This window comes from Chanodichthys erythropterus, chromosome 16 (assembly GCF_024489055.1).
Source record: "Chanodichthys erythropterus isolate Z2021 chromosome 16, ASM2448905v1, whole genome shotgun sequence".
Lineage (NCBI taxonomy): Eukaryota > Metazoa > Chordata > Actinopteri > Cypriniformes > Xenocyprididae > Chanodichthys > Chanodichthys erythropterus.
In genome coordinates, this window is record NC_090236.1 from 15,545,236 (window position 1) to 15,570,472 (window position 25,237).

At 35.7% G+C, this 25,237-nt stretch overlaps 1 protein-coding gene across 1 annotated transcript; it reads left to right on the forward strand.

Annotated features, from left to right (window-relative positions):
* Positions 1-1,989: 1,989 nt before the first annotated feature.
* Positions 1,990-24,688, forward strand: phb2a (prohibitin 2a). Its single transcript, XM_067362313.1, has 10 exons — positions 1,990-2,188; positions 7,596-7,725; positions 9,128-9,212; positions 11,486-11,565; positions 11,765-11,949; positions 14,313-14,442; positions 15,636-15,739; positions 16,331-16,408; positions 18,430-18,506; positions 22,613-24,688. Exons 1-10 carry the CDS (start codon positions 2,168-2,170, stop codon positions 22,629-22,631), a joined length of 909 nt encoding a protein of 302 aa, XP_067218414.1. The 5' UTR covers positions 1,990-2,167; the 3' UTR covers positions 22,632-24,688.
* The last annotated feature ends 549 nt before the right edge of the window (positions 24,689-25,237 follow it).

Genomic DNA, 25,237 nt, shown 5'->3' on the forward strand with positions numbered 1-25,237 from the left:
TAATGCATATAGTATGTATCTGATCTAGGCTACATGAAATTGAGGGCATTTTGAAAGACTATGTGTGTGTTATCAACATGTCAATTTATTATAATCAACATAAGACTTTAACAGCCAATGACATTAACAGCTCTGGACTGATTTTCTACTGTTTAGTGTCAATCCCCAAAATTCAAATTCAAATTCAATTTACTTTATTGGCATGACATATTTCCAATGTCAATCACCATCTAACTCAGCCAGTTAAGATCTACATTTAGTCTTAGATGGTATATGAATATGGTCTCTGAATCATGAGTTTTATCAGCTGGCAAGTTTCAATGCACATTTAAGAGTTAAAGTTGCAACTATTATTACAAAATGCTGGATTAAAAACAACCCAAGTTGGGTTGAAAATGGACAAACTCAGCGATTGGGTTAAATGCTGGGTAGTTTTATTTAACCCAACTATTGTGTAAAAATTGCTTTAATGCTTGCTTAAAATGGACCCAAAATATGTTGGGAATATAAGAAATTATTTAAAATATAATAATTAAACAATAAACATTTATTAAATAGTTTATTATTAAATGATCACCTTTTGATTATTATTGTTGCCTCTAGTAATTGTCTGATTTTTAATTTCCAACCAATTTTGGGTTCATTTTGGCCAGCCACAGTCATTTTTAAACAATAGTTGAGTTAAATAAAACTGCCCAGCACGTTGGGCAAACAACCCAAGTGCTGGGTTAAAACAACCCAATCGTTGGGTTTGTCCATTCTCAACCCAACTTGGGTTGCTTTTAACCCAGCATTTTTAGAGTGTAACAATAATGGAAAGATGAGGATTATCAGTATGTCACAATATCACCCTGTTTGGACTGTTTTGCACCATTTCCTGCCAGTCTGTCATCATAGTTATGCATTTCAATTCACTAACTTGAAATTGGATTCAATATCAGTTATTTTGGATAGGCTATACTGTATATCAGGTCAGTATATGGCAAATTTCCAAAATATCTCAACTAATGCTGTAAAATATACATGGAAATCCGTTACTACATTAATATTGAAGGTTAAAATTAACTGATTTGCATACAAACTTAAACTACACTTAAGGATTTTTTTTTGTAATAATAAAGTTATAATAGCTCACTTTAATTTCTACTCCATTTCGTTTTTTGAAATATAAAACATTTAAATGGTGGCTGTCAACTTGACAGATTTATTCAAACATGCATTAGGCTATATAGGCTTTTTAAGAATATTAAAAATTATAATGTAATATGGTGCATATATTTAGCTAAATGCTCCTCTCTAGAGTTCATTTTTCTAGCTGACTAATGAGTTTATGGTCACTGAATAAGTTTGTTCTGAGGTAATGTTAGCCTAAATGTGACATTACGTGACATTGTTTACAAGCTGTAACGTCTTTCCGCGGTTGAAACACTGATTACTCGAATACACGAAACATGATATGGATTTCATTAAGTTGTTCTGTATCTTTTATCATACCTTCAGAAGTTTATTCATGTTTATTTCGCGCTGTAACTGGTATTAAAGCGGAAGAGAGAACCAGTTCACGCGCTTCACGCTGCCGCGTCTGTTGAACTGATGAGGCGATACAGCGGTCACGACATATTAAAGAGCGCCAAAACGGTATTTATGTTTTTTATTACGTAGTAAAATGGGCAGAATTTGAAATATGAGACTTTGTTTCATGTCAAAAGCAACAAACCACAAATCTTATTGTGATTTATTGGATGGTTACGAATCCTCGTGCTTTTTAAGTGGGTATACGGAAATCCTTAACCTTTCCTAGTGGGTATACGGCGTATACCTGCGTATCACGTAGACTACACCACTGCCCTACACTGACCACATACGTAAAGTAAACAATAGTTCTTTATTGCCACATCCTGACACGTTCAAGTACTCTCGTGTATTCTCACAAACAGACCCAAAAGTGACATGTAATTAAAGTTTCATCCAACTACGAAAGAAAAAGTCTCTGAAGAAAGCTTTGTTAAAGATCTTCGCGGGTTAAATCACGTTCATATCACTGCTGCACTACAGCTCCACCAGTAGAATACAACTCCCATGGTGCCATGGCGTAAACCAGGACGGAACGTTACTACATCATGTGCTTGGTTTGTCACAAGTGACGTGCAGTCGAGAACAGGACAGCATGGCGAGTAAAGATCCCGGAGTAAGTTACTTAATATTAAAAAATATAAAGAAGGTATTGGGAATGTATATACATATTTTGTTTGCAGGTAATAACGGCATTTTAAATAACTGTCTTCTAGTAATTTGCATTTAATTGTGTAGGTTTATTTATGTCTTAAAGAAAGCTATGCTAGTAGTGTGCTAGCTTTGCAGGGTTCAGTTATGCCACTATGACGCAGCCTTGTACAACTTTATGTGTGTGACCTTCACTGAAATATAATTATTTTGATATAACTCACTCTAAAATCACAGGTTGTTTCAGTGATATGGTGACATTATTATAACAGTATTTTAAAGTTGGCCATCATTTGTCCTAGACAAGGTCAATTTGGCACACTTGAATTGCATTAACGTTACTTGTACTCGTATCCCACATTCATTTATTCACTGAATTCTTACTCATCAGAAGGGTATTTGTATCTTGTACAAAACCACTAATAACATTTTTAGGAGTCCTTATCAAATTTGATCAATTTTCATATCTTTTTGTAGACCACAACAAAAATGGGTAACACTTAACAATAAGGTTCATTAGATAAACATTAGTTAATCTATTAACGAACTAACCATGAGCAATACATTTGTTACTGTATTTACTAATCTTCGTTAACGTTAGTTAATGAAAGTACAGTTGTTCATTGTTTGCTCATGTTGGTTCACAATGCATTAAAGGTACAATATGTACAATTTTTGCAGTAAAATATCCAAAAACCACTAGGCTAGTGTTATATATTTTGTCCAGCTGATTACAAACAGTATCTCTAATGTTTTCAACTACTTGTAAATCATGAGAAAATTCCCATTCTAAACAGTGACATGAGGCGTTTCTCAATGTCAAGGATACTTCCTTGGCAGGACTGGTCCTTCCAAGTCACTTCCTTCAGAGGCTAGGCGAGGCTCCTCTTTAGCATTCGGAGAACACGTAAATGGAACAGACTAGCAAGTGCACGTCATTGCGTTATTACTAGGGTTACCACCATCAAACAAACCAAATGTGGGACGATTGCTAAGTTTGTGTGGGACAATGTGGGACATGTTACCAACACTAAAACACAACCTGAAGCTGTTATATAATGCCTATCTAACATAATAAAAACATTTGTATTATACCTTTCAGCTTATAAAAAAATACTTTGTTCTTTAGTCCCTTCCAGAAAACACCATTACATCACAATGTATGTCTTTATTTTACATGTCATTTAAATTAAATATCACCGACCTTAAAGGCATCAGGCATCATGCAGATAACTATTTTTGAATTAGGTGACCAGATTTCTGAAAGGGAAACTGGGGACATTTCCTATTTGAGTGGTCAAATTTGTTATTATCTATTTAAAAAACAAGGACAATACATTTTTGAATGTTTTTGTTTTTAATTGTTGTGGGTTCCTTTATAGGCTATTATTACATTAATAATTATTATTAGTATTTTTTCTCTGGTTTTAATTCAATTCACCAAAAAATACTTTTACACTATTAATAGTAACCACTGTAGAAGCAGTTCATAACAATATGCCTGTTATATAATTATAACATTAGTATGACTTTACAAAAGCACATTACATTACAAAAATAAAACAACATAAATAGGTCTAGAAGATAAATAGCCTATTTAACAGCATTTAACAAATATTTTTTAATATTACAGAATTTAATATTTTAATTTTCACAAGCTGTTTTAGCTACTGTATACAGAAATAAATATTTGTTACTATTATTTTGCATTTTAGACCCATTTTAAGCACAAAGTATGTGTATTTTATTTTATATTCATATCAGAGCGTACTTTCACCACGTGATGTAGCTAAGAGTGTGTGGAAATTGCTGCGTTGTGACGGAACTAATGTGGACGTTTAAAATTGTGCAAAAAAATCTCACACCCTGTGAGGACCGGTTATAAAACATACAAACAGTATGAATAGTTAATACTAACCTTGAAACTGATAACGATGTTTATTTTGATATTTGACGATAATGTAAGGTGACCAGATTTCTGAAATGGAAACCGGGGACATTTCCTATGTGAGTGGTCAAAATACCACCAAAATCTTATTTGTTATTATCTGTTAATTAAAAAACGGGGACAGTACATTTTTTATTTTTTTATTGTTGTGGGTTTCACATTTTACATTAATACATATTATTATTATTATTATTTAATTTTATTAATAGGATTTTTGGTCTGGTTTTAATACATTTCACCAAAATAACTAGCCAGTAGGCATAACTACAAAAAACTTTTAAACTATTACACTATTTTGAAAAATCACATTACAAAATATGAGATAAATAACAAATAATAATTGCAACATTTATTATTGAATTGAATATTTTTCTTGAGCTGTTTATACTGTACGAAATTACAACTTTTGTCCAATGACATTTTCATTTTTTGTTAACAGCTTTACTGATACGAAAGGAGCTTTGATGTAGTATTCTTGAATAAAGTTGACAAAATGTTGGCTAAATTGGCTACATTATTATTTCCCACTGGAATTTGTAAAATGTTCTGTATACCTCCTCTAGTGGGGTCCGGGGGCATGCCCCCCTGTAAGAAAATTTTGTACATTTTAAGGTTAATTGTATCAATCTGGTGCACTTTGGAAGCTCAAAATTAAGAGTTTTCAACCCATGTACAGTGTGCAAATTGAACAAAGAAACAGCATTAACTTGTACCTGGACATTAAAGAGGGTTTTTAGTTCTTCTTTTTAGTTGTGATATAAAGTCTATATCGTTTTAGGTGTTGTAGGATGCCAAACAATTACTACAATAAAATAATATACATTTCCGGGGACAGCTCCAGTCGGGGACGGAGCACCAAAAACCGGGACTGTCCCCGGAAAACGGGGACGTCTGGTCACCCTACGATAATGGCGCTTTGCTCTGGTCCAGATCAGATCCAGATCACGTTCCTCATGAACTAGAGGCGCGTGCGCGACCAAGTGTAGCTGCACAGCCCCCTCTGTTGGAGAACATGATCACTACACAATTTCTCCAGCAGGCTGCTGTAGCCTACGCTCGTCGGTCTTTTTGCAATGTATATGCGGGTTGTTTTAAGCAATATGTAAAACGGGGACATTTCCGGGGACAGAACACCAAAAACCGGCCTGGTCACCCTATTTTTGAAACAGTTCTGACCAAGTCCGACTCCGCTCCACATTTGGATTGACAGCCGTCACAACCAACTAGTGACCGTGTTTACTCCTTTCTTTTCAACCACTGGATCGGATTTAAAAAAGGGCTGTTGGGATGTTACTTCTGTCGAAGCGCTGGTAGGTGAAAAACTACGCAGCAAAAAGAATAAATAAAATGCTTTCTTAAAAGGCAAAAGAACGCATGCACGTTTTCTTAATATTATAAGTGAAAACCAACAGACTGATGAAAATGCGGGACATTTTCTCAATATGCGACGTGCGGGACATTGAGTCAAAATGCTGTGCGGTGCAACGCAAAGCGGGACAGGTGGTCACCCTAGTTATTACCCCCCGGTAAACAGCTGCTTGTTTTCTACACGGAGACGTATAACGCCTCCGTTTGTTCCTTGGTCCCTTGTCAATTTTAAGACAATTTTAATTATTGCTTATGTAACCATCTGTGAGTGCATATCAACATAAGCCGAGTCATTACCAGAAGTGGCACAGATCTCTATAGCCAGAGTTGGGCCAGTTACAGTGAATAGGAATCGGCACGGTGCTTTACAGCCGTAACAAATATACATGTCCCAGAGTGAGCTGCGGGCCACAATCGGGCCGGTTAATACGCGCCGATGCCGATTCTGAGCCACATGCGCCGCGGGGCAGCCGAGCTCGGGCCGATTACTACATGCTATCTGGGCTGTTAAAAAAAGATGAGAAAGCTATGAATAACGCTGTGAATGGTATAATATTAACGTTAAATTACTTTGGACAACTTAACTAGTTATTTATAAAAGAAATGCCGGTGACTGCAACGGCAACCAAGCCAATTGTTAAATGACGGTCCGGTTCAGTTAGCCATCAATAACGTAATTTGTATTTGTATAATTATAATATCAATACGGTAGTAATTTGTACTGGCATTTAAACGTTAAACTTTATTTATCTGACATATTTACTACAGTTATAACAAATGTTTGGTAACATAAACATACTTACATTTGAAAGCATATTGCCTAACGTCCAACATTTTTTTTAAACATTTTTGAACAAGATTGCAAAGCTGTGCGCATAGGATTGTGGGTGATTAGAGAGCGCGAAGGCTACACATATGCATCCTTTCCTGTGTATGGGATATTTTTCGAATGAAGGACTCAGTCCTTGTTTGAAATTCCGAGGATCCTCGACATTGGAACAGTCCTTTGACGGATGTCGATGACGTAGCATCCTCTAAATTCTGGCTTCCGAGGATCCTTCCTTGACATTGAGAAACGCCTACTGGGCAGTGCAGTCGCCTGTCAATGACGTCAGTTACCTTTGTTACCGCCTTTACTGACGTAGAAACCACATGACAACAGTGCCGTGGACAAATGCGGAAGTAGAGTCTCGCGTCCAGCAAACCACTAGCTTGCTTCAAGCAGTTCCTTATTTACTTCTTGCATGTTTTATGGTGGATTGTGTTACTTATTTATGGAACATAATTACTTTTTACCATCTGCCGCTGGTTCTGTCGACAAGGACAGCTCCCGTAAACTAATGACCGGAAAAGCGGAAGCGGCACCGGCGACTGTGTCATAATAAAAGTTCCGCTGCTCTTGAGGCGTGTGTTGATCAATCGCTCCAGCTTCTCATTCAGCTCCTGCTCTGCTTCATACTACAGTAACGTTAATAATCACATCCACGAACATAAGTTCTTCCAGACTCCAATCCCTATTCTTTTGCACCGTCCGTTGAGATGGAGACCACATGTCCCAAGTTTCCGCTCTAAAACTTGGCGTCATCAAACTACGCCTTTGTTTTGAATAGGCTTCTAGCGACCTCTAGCGGAAAAAATATCACAGATTGTACCTTTTAACTAGTGTTAACAAGATTTTAATAATATATTAGTAAATGTTGAAATTACCAATAACAAAGATTAATAAATGCTGTATAAGTCCAGTTCATTATTAGTTTATGCAAACTAATGTAGTTAACTAATGAACCTTATTGTAAAGTGTTACCCAAAAGTCTTTCTAATCGGAGTTGAATCAAACTGGCTTGAGATAAGCTTTAAGGCTTTAAAGTATTTGATGTATACATCTACACAGTTCCCACTTCTATATCATTAAGTCTCTTTAAACATAACACCTATACTTTAGTAGGAGGAGGATCAAGCATGTTTAAATTGAGATGATATGCTGTCTAGTAGATATAAGATATAAATAACCATTTGAATATGTATTTGAAAAGTCTGACTTTGTGTTTGTTCTCAGAATTTTTTGCAGCAGCTGAGGCAGATTGCTGGCAGGATGGGGTCTGGCCCTCGAGGGGCTGGGCTGGGCTTGAAGCTGCTTATCGGAGCCGGAGCCCTTGCCTACGGGGTCAAAGAAGCCACATACACAGGTAAAACTCATGCTGAAAAAATAAAGGAGGATCACATACAAAGCATGGTCATTTTTAAATAATGAATTAAAGTTCACCCCAAAATAATAATTCTTCTGTCATTATTTATCTGCTCACGTAGGGCTGTACAATTATTAATCTTGATTAATCGTGTGCTAAATAAAAGTCTGTGTTTACGTAATATATGTGTAATTATTATGTGGATAATAATTATTTATATAATAATTATATTTATATATACATAATTATTATACACATAACACCAGGGTGCGATTTATAGGAGGGGACGGGGGGGATTTCCCCCCTTCTGATCTATGCATCCCTGCCTCTGCTGAATTATTTTTATCCCCGGTGGGGATAAAAAAATATCCCCCCTGGGTGATGCTACTCCACAAACCACCAACAGAGCATATAAAATACCAAAAATAAAAATCTTTTTTTAAAATATCGCCAAATAAAATGCTGCGTTTATATAGAACTGTCTCTTTACCACCACAACAAACGGGACACTTTTCAGAAGCGCATCCCGCGGAAAAGGTGCAGGTGACAACGAGTGAGCTTCAGTTGAACAACAGTGAACTGCGGTCAGAAGATGTTAGTAAAACTCAGAAAAATGAACATGACTGTCCAATCAGCCGCTATACTGTGCTCGTGGCGTGCACTCAAGAGTTGCATGTGCAAAAATTACTTTATTATAGCTTAAATAAATAAAGCGCAAAAGAAACTATGAGCAATGGCCGTCGGTGTTCTAAGTCATGAAATGACCAAACATGCAATTAAAGCTGCCTCAAAACTGTGCATGCATGTAATTGTTGACAATGTTTTTAAAGCTATTGTTATCCAATTTGTTGGCCTTTTAAACGTCTTAAAAATGCACATATGTACATTGTACTCCAGGGAAATCTAAATTTTCTCGGGGGAGCATGCCCCTGTACCCCCCTAGTAAACTACATTTTCTGACCTCGGTAATTATGAAACCCTGTGTACAGCACAGCTTATATTCTATCTAATGAAATCTGAGGTAAACGTGTATAAATAAATGGGACCAGACGCAATTGAATGTAAAGGGTTGTGTCTCGTTATTCTATTAATAACTACCGATTGATTTTGCATTTCTATCAGAATTAAGAATGTCATTGTAGTGCTGGAAATATCTAAGCTATATCTATACTTCAAATCTCAAAGTTAAATCAGAATTTTTTTGTAAAAATGTTTCAGTAACAGCTGCCAAAAATAGTATATAGCTCCACTGTGGTCTTTAAAACTCTGTAAACTTTTATTTTGCACACTATTAATCGCGATTAAAAATTGTGCAGCCCTATGCTCACATGTTCTAAACTCAAACATGTTTTATTGGGAGATTAATAACTAATTGTGTTTTGCTGTGTGTGTGTGTGTGTAGTGGAGGGTGGCCAGAGAGCCATTATCTTCAACAGAATTGGAGGCATGCAGATGGACACTGTGCTTTCAGAAGGATTGCACTTCAGGTACATTAAACACAATGGCTGTCATTCAAGCCGTGAGATTTCATTATAATAATAGGAGTTTCCTCACACTAGGCCATCTGAACCCCCTAGTCACCCCCAAAGTCTAGTTCGTTTGACTTGTGTAATAATCATGCCCTGGCCCGCTTAAAGAGGTGGGCACGGATCTACAGGCACTTTAGGCATGTAGTTTGATCCTTAGCCGTGCTGGTGAACGGAACGGCTACTACTTATATGTAGGGTTGTCAAGGTACCAAAATTCTTGTTACCAATTTTGGTACCAGAGCAAAAACTATTGAATTAAATACTTTATAAAATGTTGTTGCATTTTGTCTTGTCTGTTGGTTATCACTGTCAGTCGTCACAGTTTCCAATTCAGTTGCGCATTTAAATACGGTTGTCAATCTTTGCAGTGTACTGGCTGAGCAGCAAGTGAAGAGCCCTCCTTTTATAATCATTAAGGCTTTCAAACTCAAAAGTGCAAGCTCCCTGAATTCTGCACTCTTAAAAAATCTTGCATTATAATAAAAAAAGCTGTCTTAATTGTACAGTGAATCTCTTATTTACATCATGTTTACACTTTGTTGGTTATAATGAAAGGATTCGCGAGTGTGCAGCTAGTGTTGAACAAAACAAAACCTTGTGTGTTTTCAGCGGTAAAAGGATTCTGACTAACTTACTGACTAGCACCTCTGATAGGCCTTTGTGTTCACACGCTTACCAGATATGATTGTAATTGGCTACAATGCTCAACGCTTGTAAAAATAGTTACCAACTGGTACCCGTATATTTGATAACACTACTTGTATGTGCACTACTGTCCATGCACCACTGTCATCATTTCAACAACAAACATTTTCTAATGCTATTTGGATAGTACACTTTTCAATTAATTTGTATATATTTAGGTTTATAACAGGTTTGGTTCTCACTTTATTGATGCTCAAGCTGGGTACAAGGCAACCGTGCCTAGTGTGAGTATGCCCCACGGCTGTGTTCACACTTGTAGTTCAGTTCGTTTGGTCTGGACCAAAAAATAATAATTTAGTCCTTGTCCGCTTAGCATTCACATTGACATTTTTAACACTGAACCTAAAGAATCTTAAGGCATAGAGATACGTTCATAACCTGATTGGTTGGTATATTTTGAGACGGAACATACCCAACATCAAAACAGTGCTGTGTGCTGGGCTAAATGTGCTTGTTGTATGTGCGTAACTTACATATGATGGTATTTTGACCAGCTAAGAACTTGTGAAGAGATTAAAAAATGTGTAAAGGAGTCAAAACAGCAGCAGTCACACACAAACGAAGGTCTGCTGCGAGGAGACGCGGTTCTGATGCTTGTGTACTGTAATGGGCAGTGTCACGACTATGATGAGAAAAACAGGTATGCTTGAGCATTCTGTCCTTTTTAGGGTGACATCATGTCCTGTTTTTGGTTCATTTACATGTCTTTGGTCCTTGTTGCGTTCATATTTAATTCAAACTGCACTTTATTGAAGTGGACCAAGACTGTAACGTTCACACTTATTCAAATGAGCCGAACTAACAGAGCAATCGCCAAACATGCCAAGTGTGAACACACCCTAAAAGAAATAGTATACTTCAAAATGGAATTGGTCAACATTTAGTCACTTCCATGTCAATTTTTCCCTTTCATAAAGTACAAAAGGTGTTAGGCCGAATATCCAAGCTTCTGTTGTCCATGCAAGGAAAGTGGATGATGTACTGCCAAGCTTCAAAAAGGGAAAGAAGCTTCATAATTTTTTTTCTGGGAACCATGATAATTTTTTTTCAGGATTCTGTGATGAGTATAAAAAAAATAAATTAAATAATAATCTTTTATAAGTTAACATTATAAATGTCTTAACTGTCACTTTTGATCAATTTAATGCATCCTGAATAAAAATTTTAAAAAAATTCTTAAAAATAAAAAATCTTACTGACCCAAAACTTTTGAACAGTAGTGTAAATGTTAACTTTTATCTTCCCATTATCTCATAAATCTCATTTTGGTTCAATATTTAAAACTTTCTTTATCGTATGACTTTAGAAGACACTTTTTTTTTTTTTTTTTTTTTTGAAGCTTAAATGACAAATTATTTTAGTTGTATAGAAAAAAGGACGTCAGGCATTCTGCCTAACATCTCACTTTATGCTCCACAAAAGAAAGAAAATGATATGGGTCAGAACAACATGCGACAGAGCAAATGATGCAAAAAGTATGTTTTTTGCAGTAAACTGTTCCTTTAAGAAGTATGTCTTATATTTAGGATACCGTGGTTCCAGTACCCCATCATTTATGATATTCGAGCCAGGCCAAGGAAGATTTCATCCCTCACTGGAAGCAAAGGTAACCTTGAACCAGATGTTTTATTGTCATAAATGCAATAAATGTTATAAATGTACATGATAAAATCTTCAAAGAGGTTGCCTGCTGTTAGGGCAACATACCCTGTCTCTCACCATTGCTCTCATCAATAACCAGCACATTAAGGCTGTGCTGCTTGTGACCTGCACCTTCTGAATTCATGTGACTCTGTCCATCACAGATCTTCAGATGGTGAACATAGGTCTTCGTGTGCTCTCTCGGCCCAGTGCCTCCAGCTTGCCAGTCATGTACCAGCAGTTGGGGAAAGACTATGATGAGCGTGTGCTTCCTTCCATTGTCAACGAGGTGCTCAAGAGCGTGGTGGCCAAGTTCAATGCCTCTCAACTGATCACCCAGAGAGCCCAGGTACAGTATAAAGCAGGGCTCGTCAACTGGCGGCCCGCAGGCCAAATCAGGACCGCCAATCATCTTCATCCGGCCCGAGGGCACCCCAACCTCCCTCCTCCTCTTTTTCCTGGCAGTGCAGCTAAAAATATCAATTTGACACACACCTCTCAGTAACAATCCACAACTCACTCGATGATTAAACTAGTTTTAAATTGGATGAAACGGCCTCAACATTCCCAACAAAGACTGATGAGGAAAACAGGAGAAACATGCCATGAATGAAGATAATCCGGCCCTCGAATTAAACTACTTGAAGTTTTGGCGCTAGAGGTCGCTTTTTCTAAATAATAACAAAGATTTAACTTGATGACACCGTGAATGAGCATGGAATCATGGGAGTTGTCGTATTCACCTCCGTAGCCGATGGAAAGCAATCCGATGGGACTCAGGCAGAAATTATGTTCATATATCATACATTTCACGTTGCTGTTTTTATTATGCTTATATGCCGCAGTCAGCTGCTGCCGCTCCTTTTGCTTTGTTGTTTTTGCATGTTTTATTGTTAAATTTACATTTAAAGGGATAGTTCACCCAAAAGTGAAAATGTGATGTTTATCCGCTTACCCCTAGCGATGTGTTCTGCTGAAGAAACAAAGTCATCTACATCTTGGATGTGCTGGGGGTAAGCAGATAAACATCAAATTTTCATTTTTGGGTGAACTTATCCCTTTTAATGTTCACCTCCTTCCCTGAACTTGAACTTTGTTATGGTTGCATTTGATCACTTAAATTCACATTATTTTATTTCATTCAAATAAAATAGCCACAAGTGCTGAATTACTACTGATACAGGTCACTTTATCTAATGAATTATCAATCATACTAAAAGAATCATACTACAAATATGTTTTGAAAGTGTGTTGAAAGTTGTGTTATAACATTACTCTGTGCGTTTGCTCGGTAGCTGTTGTGAGACACATTGCAGTAAGCTAGATGAGCGATTGGGGGGTGGCTTACGCAGAATGCGTACTCTGCAAATAGGTAGTAGCGGTACTGGTCATTTGCCAGCATTGACACGTTAAAGCTGACTGGATGGATAACTTACATTTAGTTATTTTGTTTATGGGTGATTAGATCTAGCTTTCTGCTCACTTTAAATCAGACACTGAGATAAAGCATTTTGGTAAGATTGCTTTTATTTGAATGAATTAGTGATAGAGAGAGAGAGAGATAGATAGGGAGAGAGCGATATTGTGCATGTGTATATTGCGTTTGTGCAGTGTCTCTCTACTAATAGTGAAACTTTGAGTTCAATTAATCACAAGAGTTTGTGACTATTATTTAATGAACAAAGCACACTTACACACACAAAAAAATGTATGACAAAGCCCTAAAACAAACAATTAAACGTCATAATCACAATAATTTCTTGGACATTAAATCGTCAGCCAAATTTCATAATCGTGAGAGCCCTAATTGTGTATTTACATTCCCCTTTTGAATGACGAATACAGACTACTGCCACCTGCTGGTATGGGGGCCCAGAGCGTACATGCTAGTTGGCCATTGGCTGATGTCTTTGTTGTGTTCAAATAACTCTATGACCCAGTTGCAGGCAATGTGAGGTGACACCACCATTGAATTTCAACACTGCTAGTCTCTTGATATTTGTTTGGTGTGTTGCAGCCTTAAGGCTACAGGCTGTTAGCATGCCTGCCTACTCATTGGCTTTTGGCGAAAGTTGCTATTTTGACAGTGAAATCGTGCCAAGCTGAGGAGGGTTGTTTTTTTTTTTTTTTTTTTGCCAGACCAGAGTTTGCAGGACTGTATTAGAGAATAAGATTTAACTACTATTACTGAATTGAAGTTATTTAAGACGAAGGGCTGTTATTTCACACACTCTCACCTGATGCTTCGGGGAGATGGCTGGAACACACATGAAATAATTAATATTAAAGTATTCACTTGTTTGGTCACAAGTCTAAAATTTAAGACTTGTGATCAAATTGTATTAGTTTTATTGCATGTTTTTTCATGAAGTGGGGTCCAAAAGTCCACAAAACAATATGGGATTTCAATGAAGCACAAGATTCTCTTTGGAACATTATCAAAAATCATGTTGGGTAACATGATATTTATACAAGCTTGTGGACTCAAATGCTGCTGTCAATAAAGCAAAAGAAGGATGTAGCAAATACTAGGACATTCATACTTCGTATTAAATAGTATAATATTAATATAATAACTTATAGCATACGTATAAGCAATTTCACTTTTGGACCTCATCTTATCTGCATGCCTGTTGCTGGTTTAAATAAGGTAATCAGTTACTGAGAAAATCAGCTTAGCTGTTATTTGTGTTGTTTTATTTTGGTGGTCAGGTGTCACTACTCATAAGGAGAGATCTATTCGAGAGAGCTAAAGACTTTAACATCATCCTGGATGACGTGGCCATAACAGAGCTCAGCTTCAGCAAAGAGTACACCGCTGCTGTGGAGGCCAAACAAGTTGGTTAGTAGTACTGAAATGCATCTTGTCTAATCCATAACAGAATGCAGCGAATTTAGCACCCTAAACTAAGCATGCCTAAGCTTCCTAAACTAACAAAAATTATATTGTACCTAGTCAACTGATATGATTTGTTTACATTGGATATATGAGACGAGCCTCTTCATAATAAAGTCTTATATTTACCTGTCTAATGCCACATTCTGTGTATTGATAAGAGGGGCCAGATGTTTTGCCGCATTTTATGTTACATAAAACATTTATAAATTGCACATTTTATGATGTGTATAGAATTTGTAGATGTGGAATATAGGCGTTGGCTAAACCAATTGGCATATAAACAAATGTTGGTCAAGTTTTTCAGTGTCATTTCAATTTTTCCTACACTGTAATTCATTTTTTACAAACTAAATGCTTTTACTAGTACTGGTTGAAAACCCATTTCTTGCTCCGATGCAGCTGAGATCTCATAGATAGATCATGTGACACACCCAACGTACTAAAGACATATTCATAAGGAAATATATAAATATAATATTCACAAGGAAAGCATTAACTGAGACATGGCAGACCCTAGTGCTTTGAGTATGATACCTGTGCTGTAATAAGATTTTTTTTTTTTTTTTTTTTTCGGGTGTTCTGTGTGAAATTGTCTTAATTATGTATAAGGTATTAATGCAATATACAGTACCATTCACAGATTTGGGCTAATATTTAATGTTTTTGAAAGAAGTCTCTTATGCTCACCAAGGATGCATTTATTTAATTAAAAAATATTTAAAATACACCAATATCATTTAAATCACTTTGATCTCAACCCTATCATAAAGGCCTATTTTCAGATATAAACAATTTACTTTTTTTTTGTGAAATTCTGAGTTGCAATTGTAGAAAAATAACTACACCTTTATCATTGGTTATTGCCTATATTGGTGTATCCTTGAAAGAATGATATTTGCTTATCTTAATGCTCTCCACTAGAGGGCACTCTGGTCTAGTTATTTCATCAGTATTCCCTATTGACCAAACGACAATATACACAACTTGCATAAACGGTTTGTGTAAGCACTGAAATGTTTTATTGTTTGCTGTATTTTTACCACTTAAAAATGAACAAAGGTTGGCCTGAAAAAGGAGAATATCTATGTGTGAGCTATTTTTCTATGAAATAACCTTTCTCTCTTGTTACCGTGTAGCCCAGCAGGAGGCCCAGAGGGCTCAGTTCTATGTAGAGAAGGCCAAACAGGACCAGAGACAGAAAATTATCCAGGCAGAGGGTGAAGCTGAGGCTGCTAAACTGGTATGCTGCTGCAGCTTTCTCTATTCCACTTTGACATACAGACACTCACACATATTGATAATCTTTGAAACAATCTCTGTTTTATTCAGGCTTATAGGGGGTTTCCGTGGTTACCCTCAAATGTCCCAGATGCACTATTTGCATCCACAAGCACCCATTTCATATGATCATTATTCCCTGTTATTATGTTCTAGATCTGAGTGGTAAATGACTGTAATTATCAGATATAATTAATGAACACTGCTTAGTTGAGCCACAGTCATTGCAGTCATACATCTAGGCTATTTTGAACTGTTGCCCCCTCATTCTTAACAAGCTATCCGCAACCAAAACACATTTGAAAGCATTTGTTCTCTCTTTTTGTTTGTGTATTATGGACATTTCTCAGTTGTTCTTTCAATTTGTTTGTAATTTTCTAGCATTTGCAGTCTTAGTGTCTTCATGACTTTGCTTTTGCACTCTTTCCTGCTGATATGATGCAATTCTGTTTCTAAAATGGGCTGCAGGTCAATGGCTGTCTGCTGACGGTAAACAAAGGCTCAACCAAGGGTACAGAGTAATTTTCCTTTGTTTTTATTCTGTGCACTCCAGTTGGGTAAAGCGGTTACGAAGAACCCTGGATACCTAAAACTTAGACGCATCAGAGCAGCCCAAAATATCGCCAAAACGGTAAGACACACTTCAAACAAAAGAAATCATTGGTTGAATTTCGTTGACTCACATTAGCAGATGTTCATACACTATTGTTCAAAAGTTTGCGGTCAGTATGAAATAATAAAAAAAATCTAAATCAATGATTTTTATATAGCAAGAGCGCATTAAAATGATCAAACTTGACAGTAAAGACGTAACAAACTGTAACAATATATTACTATTTCAGATAAATCCTGTTCTCTTGAACTATAACTCAGAGAATCCTGAAAAAAACATTAAGCAGCACAAATTACATTTTAAAATATATTTATAAAAACATATTGTACTGACCTAAACTTTTGGACGGTAGAGTACATGCTAACAGCCCAGTACTTTACTGCCAGTTCCACAGCTTACATGAGCAACACATGAAAACTAGGGCCACATGACTTACAGCTTACTCATTTACACTGTGCTTCTTACTAAAAACAGTGAAACAATAGACATTAACAAATTTTCAAAGCGTAGTGTGCTATATAAACACATTTTGTTGCATATAAGTGAACAAAAATTGTTTAAACTTTTAAAAATGTCTTCACTTTTGGAAGTCTAGTCATGTGAGTTAAGAGATATTAAAAATCACTGTTGCATTTTAAATACTTTGACCTTCCATTACTAGTGAGGTGAAATTAATGCAAATTAAACCAACATAGTAGGTGATTGGGTATTCCATCTGTACTCTGCACAGTATACATATTACATACTATGTTAGTATGCAATAAAAAAAGCTGTTGGAGCCGATTGCCTCTTGGGCAGCACTCCGACATATAGTGCAACTGTGCCTCTGGCGACCCGAGTTTGATTCCCAGCTCGAGGTCCTTTGCCAATCCTGTTCCTCACTGTCCTATCTAATGAAGCCATAAAAAGGCCATATATGTAGATGAGTTTGAAATGATCACCTGCCAAATGCTATCACTTTGCACGGCATCATTTTAGTGCCCTTCTTGTAAAAGGATCCTTAAACATTGGCAAAACAAAACATAAAGAGTGCCACACACTGAGAGAAACTCCACACAGTGCCACATCTTTAAAATTCCAACACATTGATTGTTTTCTATGACTGTATGCACACCGGCGGTACCACTCGGTGTCTGTCTGCGGTGCCCAGCCACGACTCCAGCTGTTCAAAATCATGCCCCGCCACAGCATCACTGACATAGTTTTCCATTAAAATACAATGATTTCGTATGTATGTACTGAGTTCACCCTAGGACAGGGGTAGGCAACAGCGGTCTTAGAGAACAAATGCCCTGCAGAGTTTCTCCAACAATTCAATGATTCAGAATCAGATTTAATAATAAATATATTTAAATCTAAGCTGTGACTTTGATAATCTGGTTTATATGTGTGTGTGTGTGTGTGTGTGTGTACAAAAAGAAAGTACACCCTCTTTAAATTCTATAGTTTTACATATCATCAGGACATAATAAAAAATCCTTTGGTCCTTAGCAGGTCTTAAAATTAGGTAAATACAACCTCAGATGAACATCAACACATATTACATATTGCATATTACACTGTCATTATTTATCTAACAAAAATAAAGCCAAAATGGAAAAGCCATGTGTGGAAAAACTAAGTACACCCTTACTGCTTCCATAGAAATTAAGAGGGAAAGTAGCAGCCAGGTGCTCCTAATGAAATGCCCTTGACCAACTCTACAAAAGCAAAAGTTTTTGCAGTTTGCTGGTCTAGAGCATTCAGTTGTGTTAACTCAATGTCAAGGAAGAAAGATGTCAGCATTGATCAATCTAGAAAGGGTTACAAGGCCATTTCCAAACAATTTGAAGTCCATCATTCTACAGTGAGGAAGATATTCACAAGTGACAAATGTTAGACAGTTGCCAATCTTCCCAGGAGTGGACGTCCCAGCAAATTCTCCCCAAGGTCAGACCGTGCAGTGCTCTGAGAAATTGCAAAAAACCCCAAAGTTATATCTTAGACAGTTAGCACATATATATGATCTCTTGTCTCATAATCTTATATCTTATCACCAGGTGGCAACTTCTCAGAACAAGGTGTACCTGAGTGCAGACAGCCTTGTTTTAAACCTCCAGGACAACTACTTTGACAAGTAAGATCCCAGTGCTCCTCACATACTAAACATGCTAAACATAATAAACATTTTGTCTTCTTTCTTCAATCAAGCATGATGTTAACAAACTAACTGAAACATTCATAGCTGTAGTTATAAAAAGGGAAAGTCCCTTCATGAAATGTGTTCTGTGATTTGAGAGCAGTGCAGAAAAACTTGACCTAACTAAGTCTAAAGGCCCATTCACACCAAGGACAATAACTATAACGAAAACAATAGAAATGTAGTTCTAAAAATCTTTCTAAATATAGAATAGCTAGTCCACACCACAACTATATTGATAATGGCAGAGAGAAACAATATAGTTGGAATTACTTTCACTTAAATATCAGCAATATTACTGATTTGACTACACTGACACTATCGGATGAGAACTCAACTTAGCTGGATGATGACATCACTGTTTTCTCCAGAGCCGCTTTATAGCTGAATTGAACTCATTTCATAATTGATGTAATGAATCGGCACTGAACTGATTTCAACTGAATAATGACTGTTTACTATTGTCTTTTTAGAGCTGCTTTACAGAAGGATTTAATTCTGTTTGCATTACTGACTCATCAGTTTCCTGTTTATCAGTGTAAAGCTGCTTTGAAACAATCTGTATTGTATAAAGCGCTATATAAATAAATTTTTCCAGAAGATGAATGTTAAAAACATTGACAACCAATCAGAATTCATCCTGCTTTTAAGTGCTCAAACATTTAAAGGCCAGGCCACAAAATTAGAATGAACAGAACAATATCGTCTGCTGGTGTGGATGCTAATATACTTATCATTATAGTTATCTTTGTAGTTATTGTTCTTGGTGTTAATGGGCCTTAAAGGGTTAGTTCACCCAAAAATGAAAATTCTGTCATTTATTACTTACCCTCATGCCGTTCCACACCCGTAAGACCTTCGTTCATCTTCAGAACACAAATTAAGATATTTTTGTTAAAATCCGATTGCTCAGTGAGGCCTCTATAAGAAGCAATGTCATTTCCTCTCTCAAGATCCATAAAGGTACTAAAAACATATTTAAATCGGTTCATTTGAGCACAGTGGTTCAATATTAATATTATAAAGCGACGAGAATATTTTTGGAGTGCCAAAAATAACGACTTATTTAGTGATGGCCGATTTCAAAACACTGCTTAGTGAAGCATCGGAGCACAAGTGAATCAGTGTGTCGAATCATGATTCGGATCGCGTTTCAAACTGCCAACGGCTGAAATCACGTGACTTTGGCGCTCCGAACAGCAGATTCGACACACTGATTCACTGTGCTCTGATGCTTCCTGAAGTAAATATGTTTTTAGTACCTTTATGGATCTTGAGAGAGGAAGTGACATTGCTTCCTATGGAGGCGTCACGAAGCCACCGATTTTCAAGTAAAACATCTTAATTTGTGTTCCGAAGATGAACGAAGGTCTTAAGGGTGTGAAACGGCAATAATAAATAACAGAATTTTAATTTTTGGGTGAACTCAACCCTTTAACCTGTTAGAGTTCCACTGTGCTGCCCGCGGAACACATACCTTTCAGAAGAGTCCAAATCCATACATATACTCCAAATGGTTCAAAAACCGTATGCAGTTTACTTTGGGTATGCCTTTTTAGGCAAATTTTACATGAATGATAAGGGGTTAGAGATCACCCAACAATGAACATTTTGTCATCACTTGCGCACCCTCAAGTTGTTCCAAACCTGTATGTGTTTCCTTCTTCTGTTGAACACAAAAGAATATTTTTTTTAAAGAATGTTGGTAATCAAATAGTTGACGGTAGCCAATGGCTTCCATAGTAGGAAAAAAAATACTATGGAAGTCAATGGCTACTGTCACTGTCTGGTTACCAACATTCTTTAAAATTTCTTCTTTTGTGTTCAACAGAAGAAAGAAACGCATACAGGTTTGGAACAACTTGAGGGTACTTAAGTGATGACAGAATGTTCATTTTTGGGGCAACTATCCCTTTAACCCTTTGATGCATAAGCTATGAAAACCCCTTCTAATGCATAACATGGGTCAAAAATGACCCGTATTCATTTCCTATTTAATTTCAATAACAGTTGAGTGTTTCTTTGCTGAATCTTTAAAAGAAATGTATTTTATCATTCATTTATTCCAGGTATTCCTTAAATATCTTGTTTTGTATTTTAACAAATCATTGTTTTTATTTTTTCTTTCTTTTTTATAAACAAACACAGCTTTTGTATTTCTACATCAATTTTACACACACGGGTCAAAAATGACCCATATAGAAACCTTTGCAAATTATCACAAGTAGGAACATATTTACTGCAGACAACTATTCATCCACCACACATTTCACCTCTCAACATGGCTGCTTTTGTATATTTGATGGATGAAAGTCATATTATATTTCATATAATAGGCTATATATTATATTTCATAATTTGTATTTTTGTCATAAACCAATGCTACTGGTCACTTTTTACATCTATCAGTGTTCCTGAAAAGTAACAGTTTTGAACAAGGTTTCTGTCCAACAGTGAAAATATATAATAAGTGAATCGATCAACAGTGCTTTTGATTTTTTTTATCTAGGGTGTTAGCGGTTGGTCCTCAACAGAACTGAGGTGGATGATGACATCACTGTAAAAAAAGCTGAAAGTTTACTTTGCGCACAAACGCAATTTAAATGTGTATGTGCAGGTTGTACATACACAGTTACAGAAATCCGGCGGAAATTATAAAAAGTTACAAAAATCTGTATGCTGATCCTCACATATGCATACAAAAGTGAGGTATACTTTGGCCTTTAGAATGGTAATGACACACAAAAAAAAACATATTCAAAAAGAAAGGACGAATTAAAATAAGGAATTGTTTGAGTATTAGATGGAATAACGAATGATAAAATTAATTTATTGTAATATATGCGATATAGAAAGTAATAACTTATTCAGGTCACTTTAGACCCATGTTGTATATGTCCAAAACTGTTACTTTTCAGGACCACTGACAGACTTGAAGGGTGACCAATTGCATTGATTTATGACAAAAAATAAAAAATTATGAAATAATATATTAAATATAATAAGACTTGCATCCATCAAATATACAAAAGTAGCCTTGTTAAGATGTGAAATGTATGGCAGATGAACAGTTGTCTGCAGTAAATATGTTCTTACTTGCAAAAATTTGCAAATATTAAAGATTTCTATATGGATCATTTTAGACCCATGTGTGTAAAATTGATGTAGAAACTGTGTTTGTTTATAAAGTAAGAAAGAAAAAATGAACATAATGATTTTTTACAATCAAAAACAAGATATTTAAGGAATACCTGGAATAAATAAATGACAAAATAAATTTCTTTCAAAGATTCAGCAAATAAACACTCAGTCTTGACTGAAATACCATGGAAAATGAATACGGGTTATTTTTGACCCGTGTGTAAAATTGATGTAGACAAACAAAAACTGTGTTTGTTTATAAAGTAAGAAATAAAAAATGAACATAATGATTTTTTACAATCAAAAACAAGATATTAAAGGAATACCTGGAATAAATGAATGATAAAATACATTTCTTTTAAAGATTCAGCAAAGAAACTCAACCGTTATTGAAATTACATAGGAAATGACTACGGGTAATTTTTGACCCATGTTGCGCATTAGAAGGGTAGTGATACAAAAATTATTTTTATTAAAAAAATAAGAAAGAAAAAATTTTAAATGAGGATTTATGATCAAAAACAAGGTAATTGAGGAATACCTGGAATACTGAATGATGAAATTAATTTCTTGCAAAGAAATAGAAAATAAAAACTCAGCCGGGTCATTTTTGACCCATGTTATGCATCAAAGGGTTAATAGGGTGAATTCAGTTTGATTGGGACACTTTTTGCCATTGGAATGTGTCCCAACCAACCTGAATTCACCCCTACTAGTCTCACATTGTTTTGTTTTTTTCTTTTTCTCTTAAACATTTTTCTCTTAAACCATTACTCAGTGGACCAAACACATTTTGATGTTTTGCTCTAAACTCTGTTAAGTGTTCTTTTCTGTTTATATTGATGCCCATATGTCAGCGTGATTCCCTCAGCGGTAATGCATGCATTTGTCTTCTCTGGCAGGCTGTCACTGGGGAAATGAGGAGCATCATCCATGAAGAACATATGCATTCCATATGTAAGCAGTGTTTGCTGAGCCACTATATTTATGTCCTCTTCCCAAACATGACTGAGCAGAGCCCCTCTCACTGTACAGTTCTGCTCGGGCTCAGATAACACAAGGGTCTAGCGACCTTAGATTCACACGTACATAAATATCCATTTATACACAGTTGTTTGTCATTCAGCTGGTCTTTTGGATTGTTTTCTGATCAATTCAGCTCAAGAATTTAAATTTTAACATCAGGTGGTTTTAAATACTAATGGTGATTACAAAAAAATATACATTGCAAACAATAAATGGTCACTTATTCGTTTATTCATAAAGGTCACAATGAAGACTAAAAAATAAGTTGCTGATCAGGGCCAAACAGTTAAAAAGTTGCACCAGGTTTATTATTATTATTATTATACCCATTTACCATCTATAAATTTCATACTGTTGGATTTCACTTTATAAAGTATTTGTTGACTGATACTAAAGGACTTGCAGCAATTTTGATTAAATAATGTGTTTTCAGGACTATTTGTGGGGAATATTTATTTCTTTGGAAATATTGACTATTACAACTGAATTGTTATATATTAAAAATTATATCAGCATAATTTGAGTGTTTGAAATATTTCTTTGAATTTCCAAAGTGAATAAGTATTTGGTATGTGTTCCAAAAATAGTGAATCACTTGCATATGCAACTAAATAATGTCTATCATTAGCCATCGGCTAATAAATTAAAATTCACTCGCCAGTGTTTAAATTAGAGGCTAAGCATAAGTTTAGCACAGATATATTTTCATTCGTCCTTAACTGGAGATTTTCGCTGTCCATCAAGTGATCCGTGAAGTGCAAATTTTAGCAGGGGAACCCACCAAAATGTGTATTATATCCCCGGAACATGATTTCAGGGGGGGGGACACCTCCTTGAAACACGATTGGGCTAGTTTTGAGTAGCAACTGGGCGAGTTTTGTTGTGAAAACTTGGCAACCCCGGTAGCTATACATGAAATTTCCCCTATTGTGGGCGTGTCCTTGAGACAATGCACAAACTAATGGAACTGAAAATATTAGTGCACGCTTCTCAAATCGTAAATTGTTTAATGAATTATTTCGAAAAGGTAATGAAGCTTCGATGTTACGCTTCGACTACAACCTTTCACGTTTTCAAAACTGCATCATTTGTGTTATATGATAAATTGTCTGAGCTATTTTGCCTGATTGATTACAGGCATTCAGATAAAAAGGACTCAGCAGAGCAAACGAGCGAGTAACCTATGCTAGTTGTCATTCTTGTTGTCATTCGGTGACTAGTACTGCAGTGTGTTGACAACAGATGTATCTGTGCCCTAATAAAATGTCTATAAGCTAGCCTGGTGAGAGTATTGTCATCCTTAATTTCTTGTTTATTTTGTAGATAGTCATTGTTTACCTGCTTCCACAGTCCCATCAGTAAAACTCAAATTCCCTTTATCAACACCAAGCTATATACGTTTTCCTGTTTTCTTATATTATACTGGAAATCAGGTAGAATTATCATTAAAGTCACACAAGTGAAAATGCACATTTACTTGTATCTGTGATATCTGTCATGTACTGATAGATTATAATACATTAAAAGTGTAGTCCACCCAAAAATGAAAACACCATCATTTGCTCACCTGCTCAAAACCAGTATGACTCAAATTTCCTCCGTGGAGCATAAGATATTCTGAGGAATATTGGGAATCATAAGAACCAATATTGGTGCCCAGTGACTTCCATTATATGTATAAATAATATATGGTAACACTTTACAGTAAGGTTCATTAGTTAACTACATTAGTTAATAATGAACTACACTTATACAGCATTTATTAATCTTTGTTAATGTTAATTTCAACATTTGCTAATACATTATTCAAATCTTGTTAACATTAGTTAATGCACTGTGAACTAACATGAACAAACAATGAACAACTGTATTGCTCATGGTTCGTTCATGTTCGTTAATACATTAATTATTGTATTTATTTAAGTCAAATACAGAGCATCCTACTACTACTAATAATAATAAATATTGTATGAATAAATATTGTGTGTATATATATATAATAAAAAAATACATCATGTCTGTTTGTTTTTTTTTTGACCATATGTTGCACTGAAAACAACCTGCTTTCATGTCGTGTTTTGTATTATAATGGTGTGTGAAAGCATCCGCAATACCATGATCCATAGTGTTGTGTTAATCAAGTTTAAAAAAATCTTTTTAAGTGTTTTATTTTGATTGATCCCATACTTGTCATTAACTCAAAAGCAATGCAAGATTAAGTGAATGTCTGGTGTCTGAGATATTAATTAAAACATGGCCAGTCTGAAACAGTGACTTTCCATGATGATGAATAAATGTGGAAACATCACAACAGCAAAACTAAGACATACATTGCCCTCCACAATTATTGGCACCCTTAGTAATTATAAACAAAGGCAGCTGTGAAAATAAATCTGCATTGTTTTTCCTTTTGGTCTTTGATTTAAAAAATAAACAAAATTATAACCTTTCATTGAAGGAAAATAATTGAAAGTGGGGGGAAAATTACATTATGAAATAAA

Bases quoted from the DNA above. Each gene is read 5' to 3' on its own strand.
- phb2a (XM_067362313.1), top strand. From the start codon at position 2,168: ATGGCGAGTAAAGATCCCGGA. The intron at 9,213-11,485 runs GTACATTAAACA...TCTTATATTTAG, and splicing joins TCAGAAGGATTGCACTTCAG to GATACCGTGGTTCCAGTACC. The intron at 14,443-15,635 runs GTTAGTAGTACT...GTTACCGTGTAG, and splicing joins TGTGGAGGCCAAACAAGTTG to CCCAGCAGGAGGCCCAGAGG.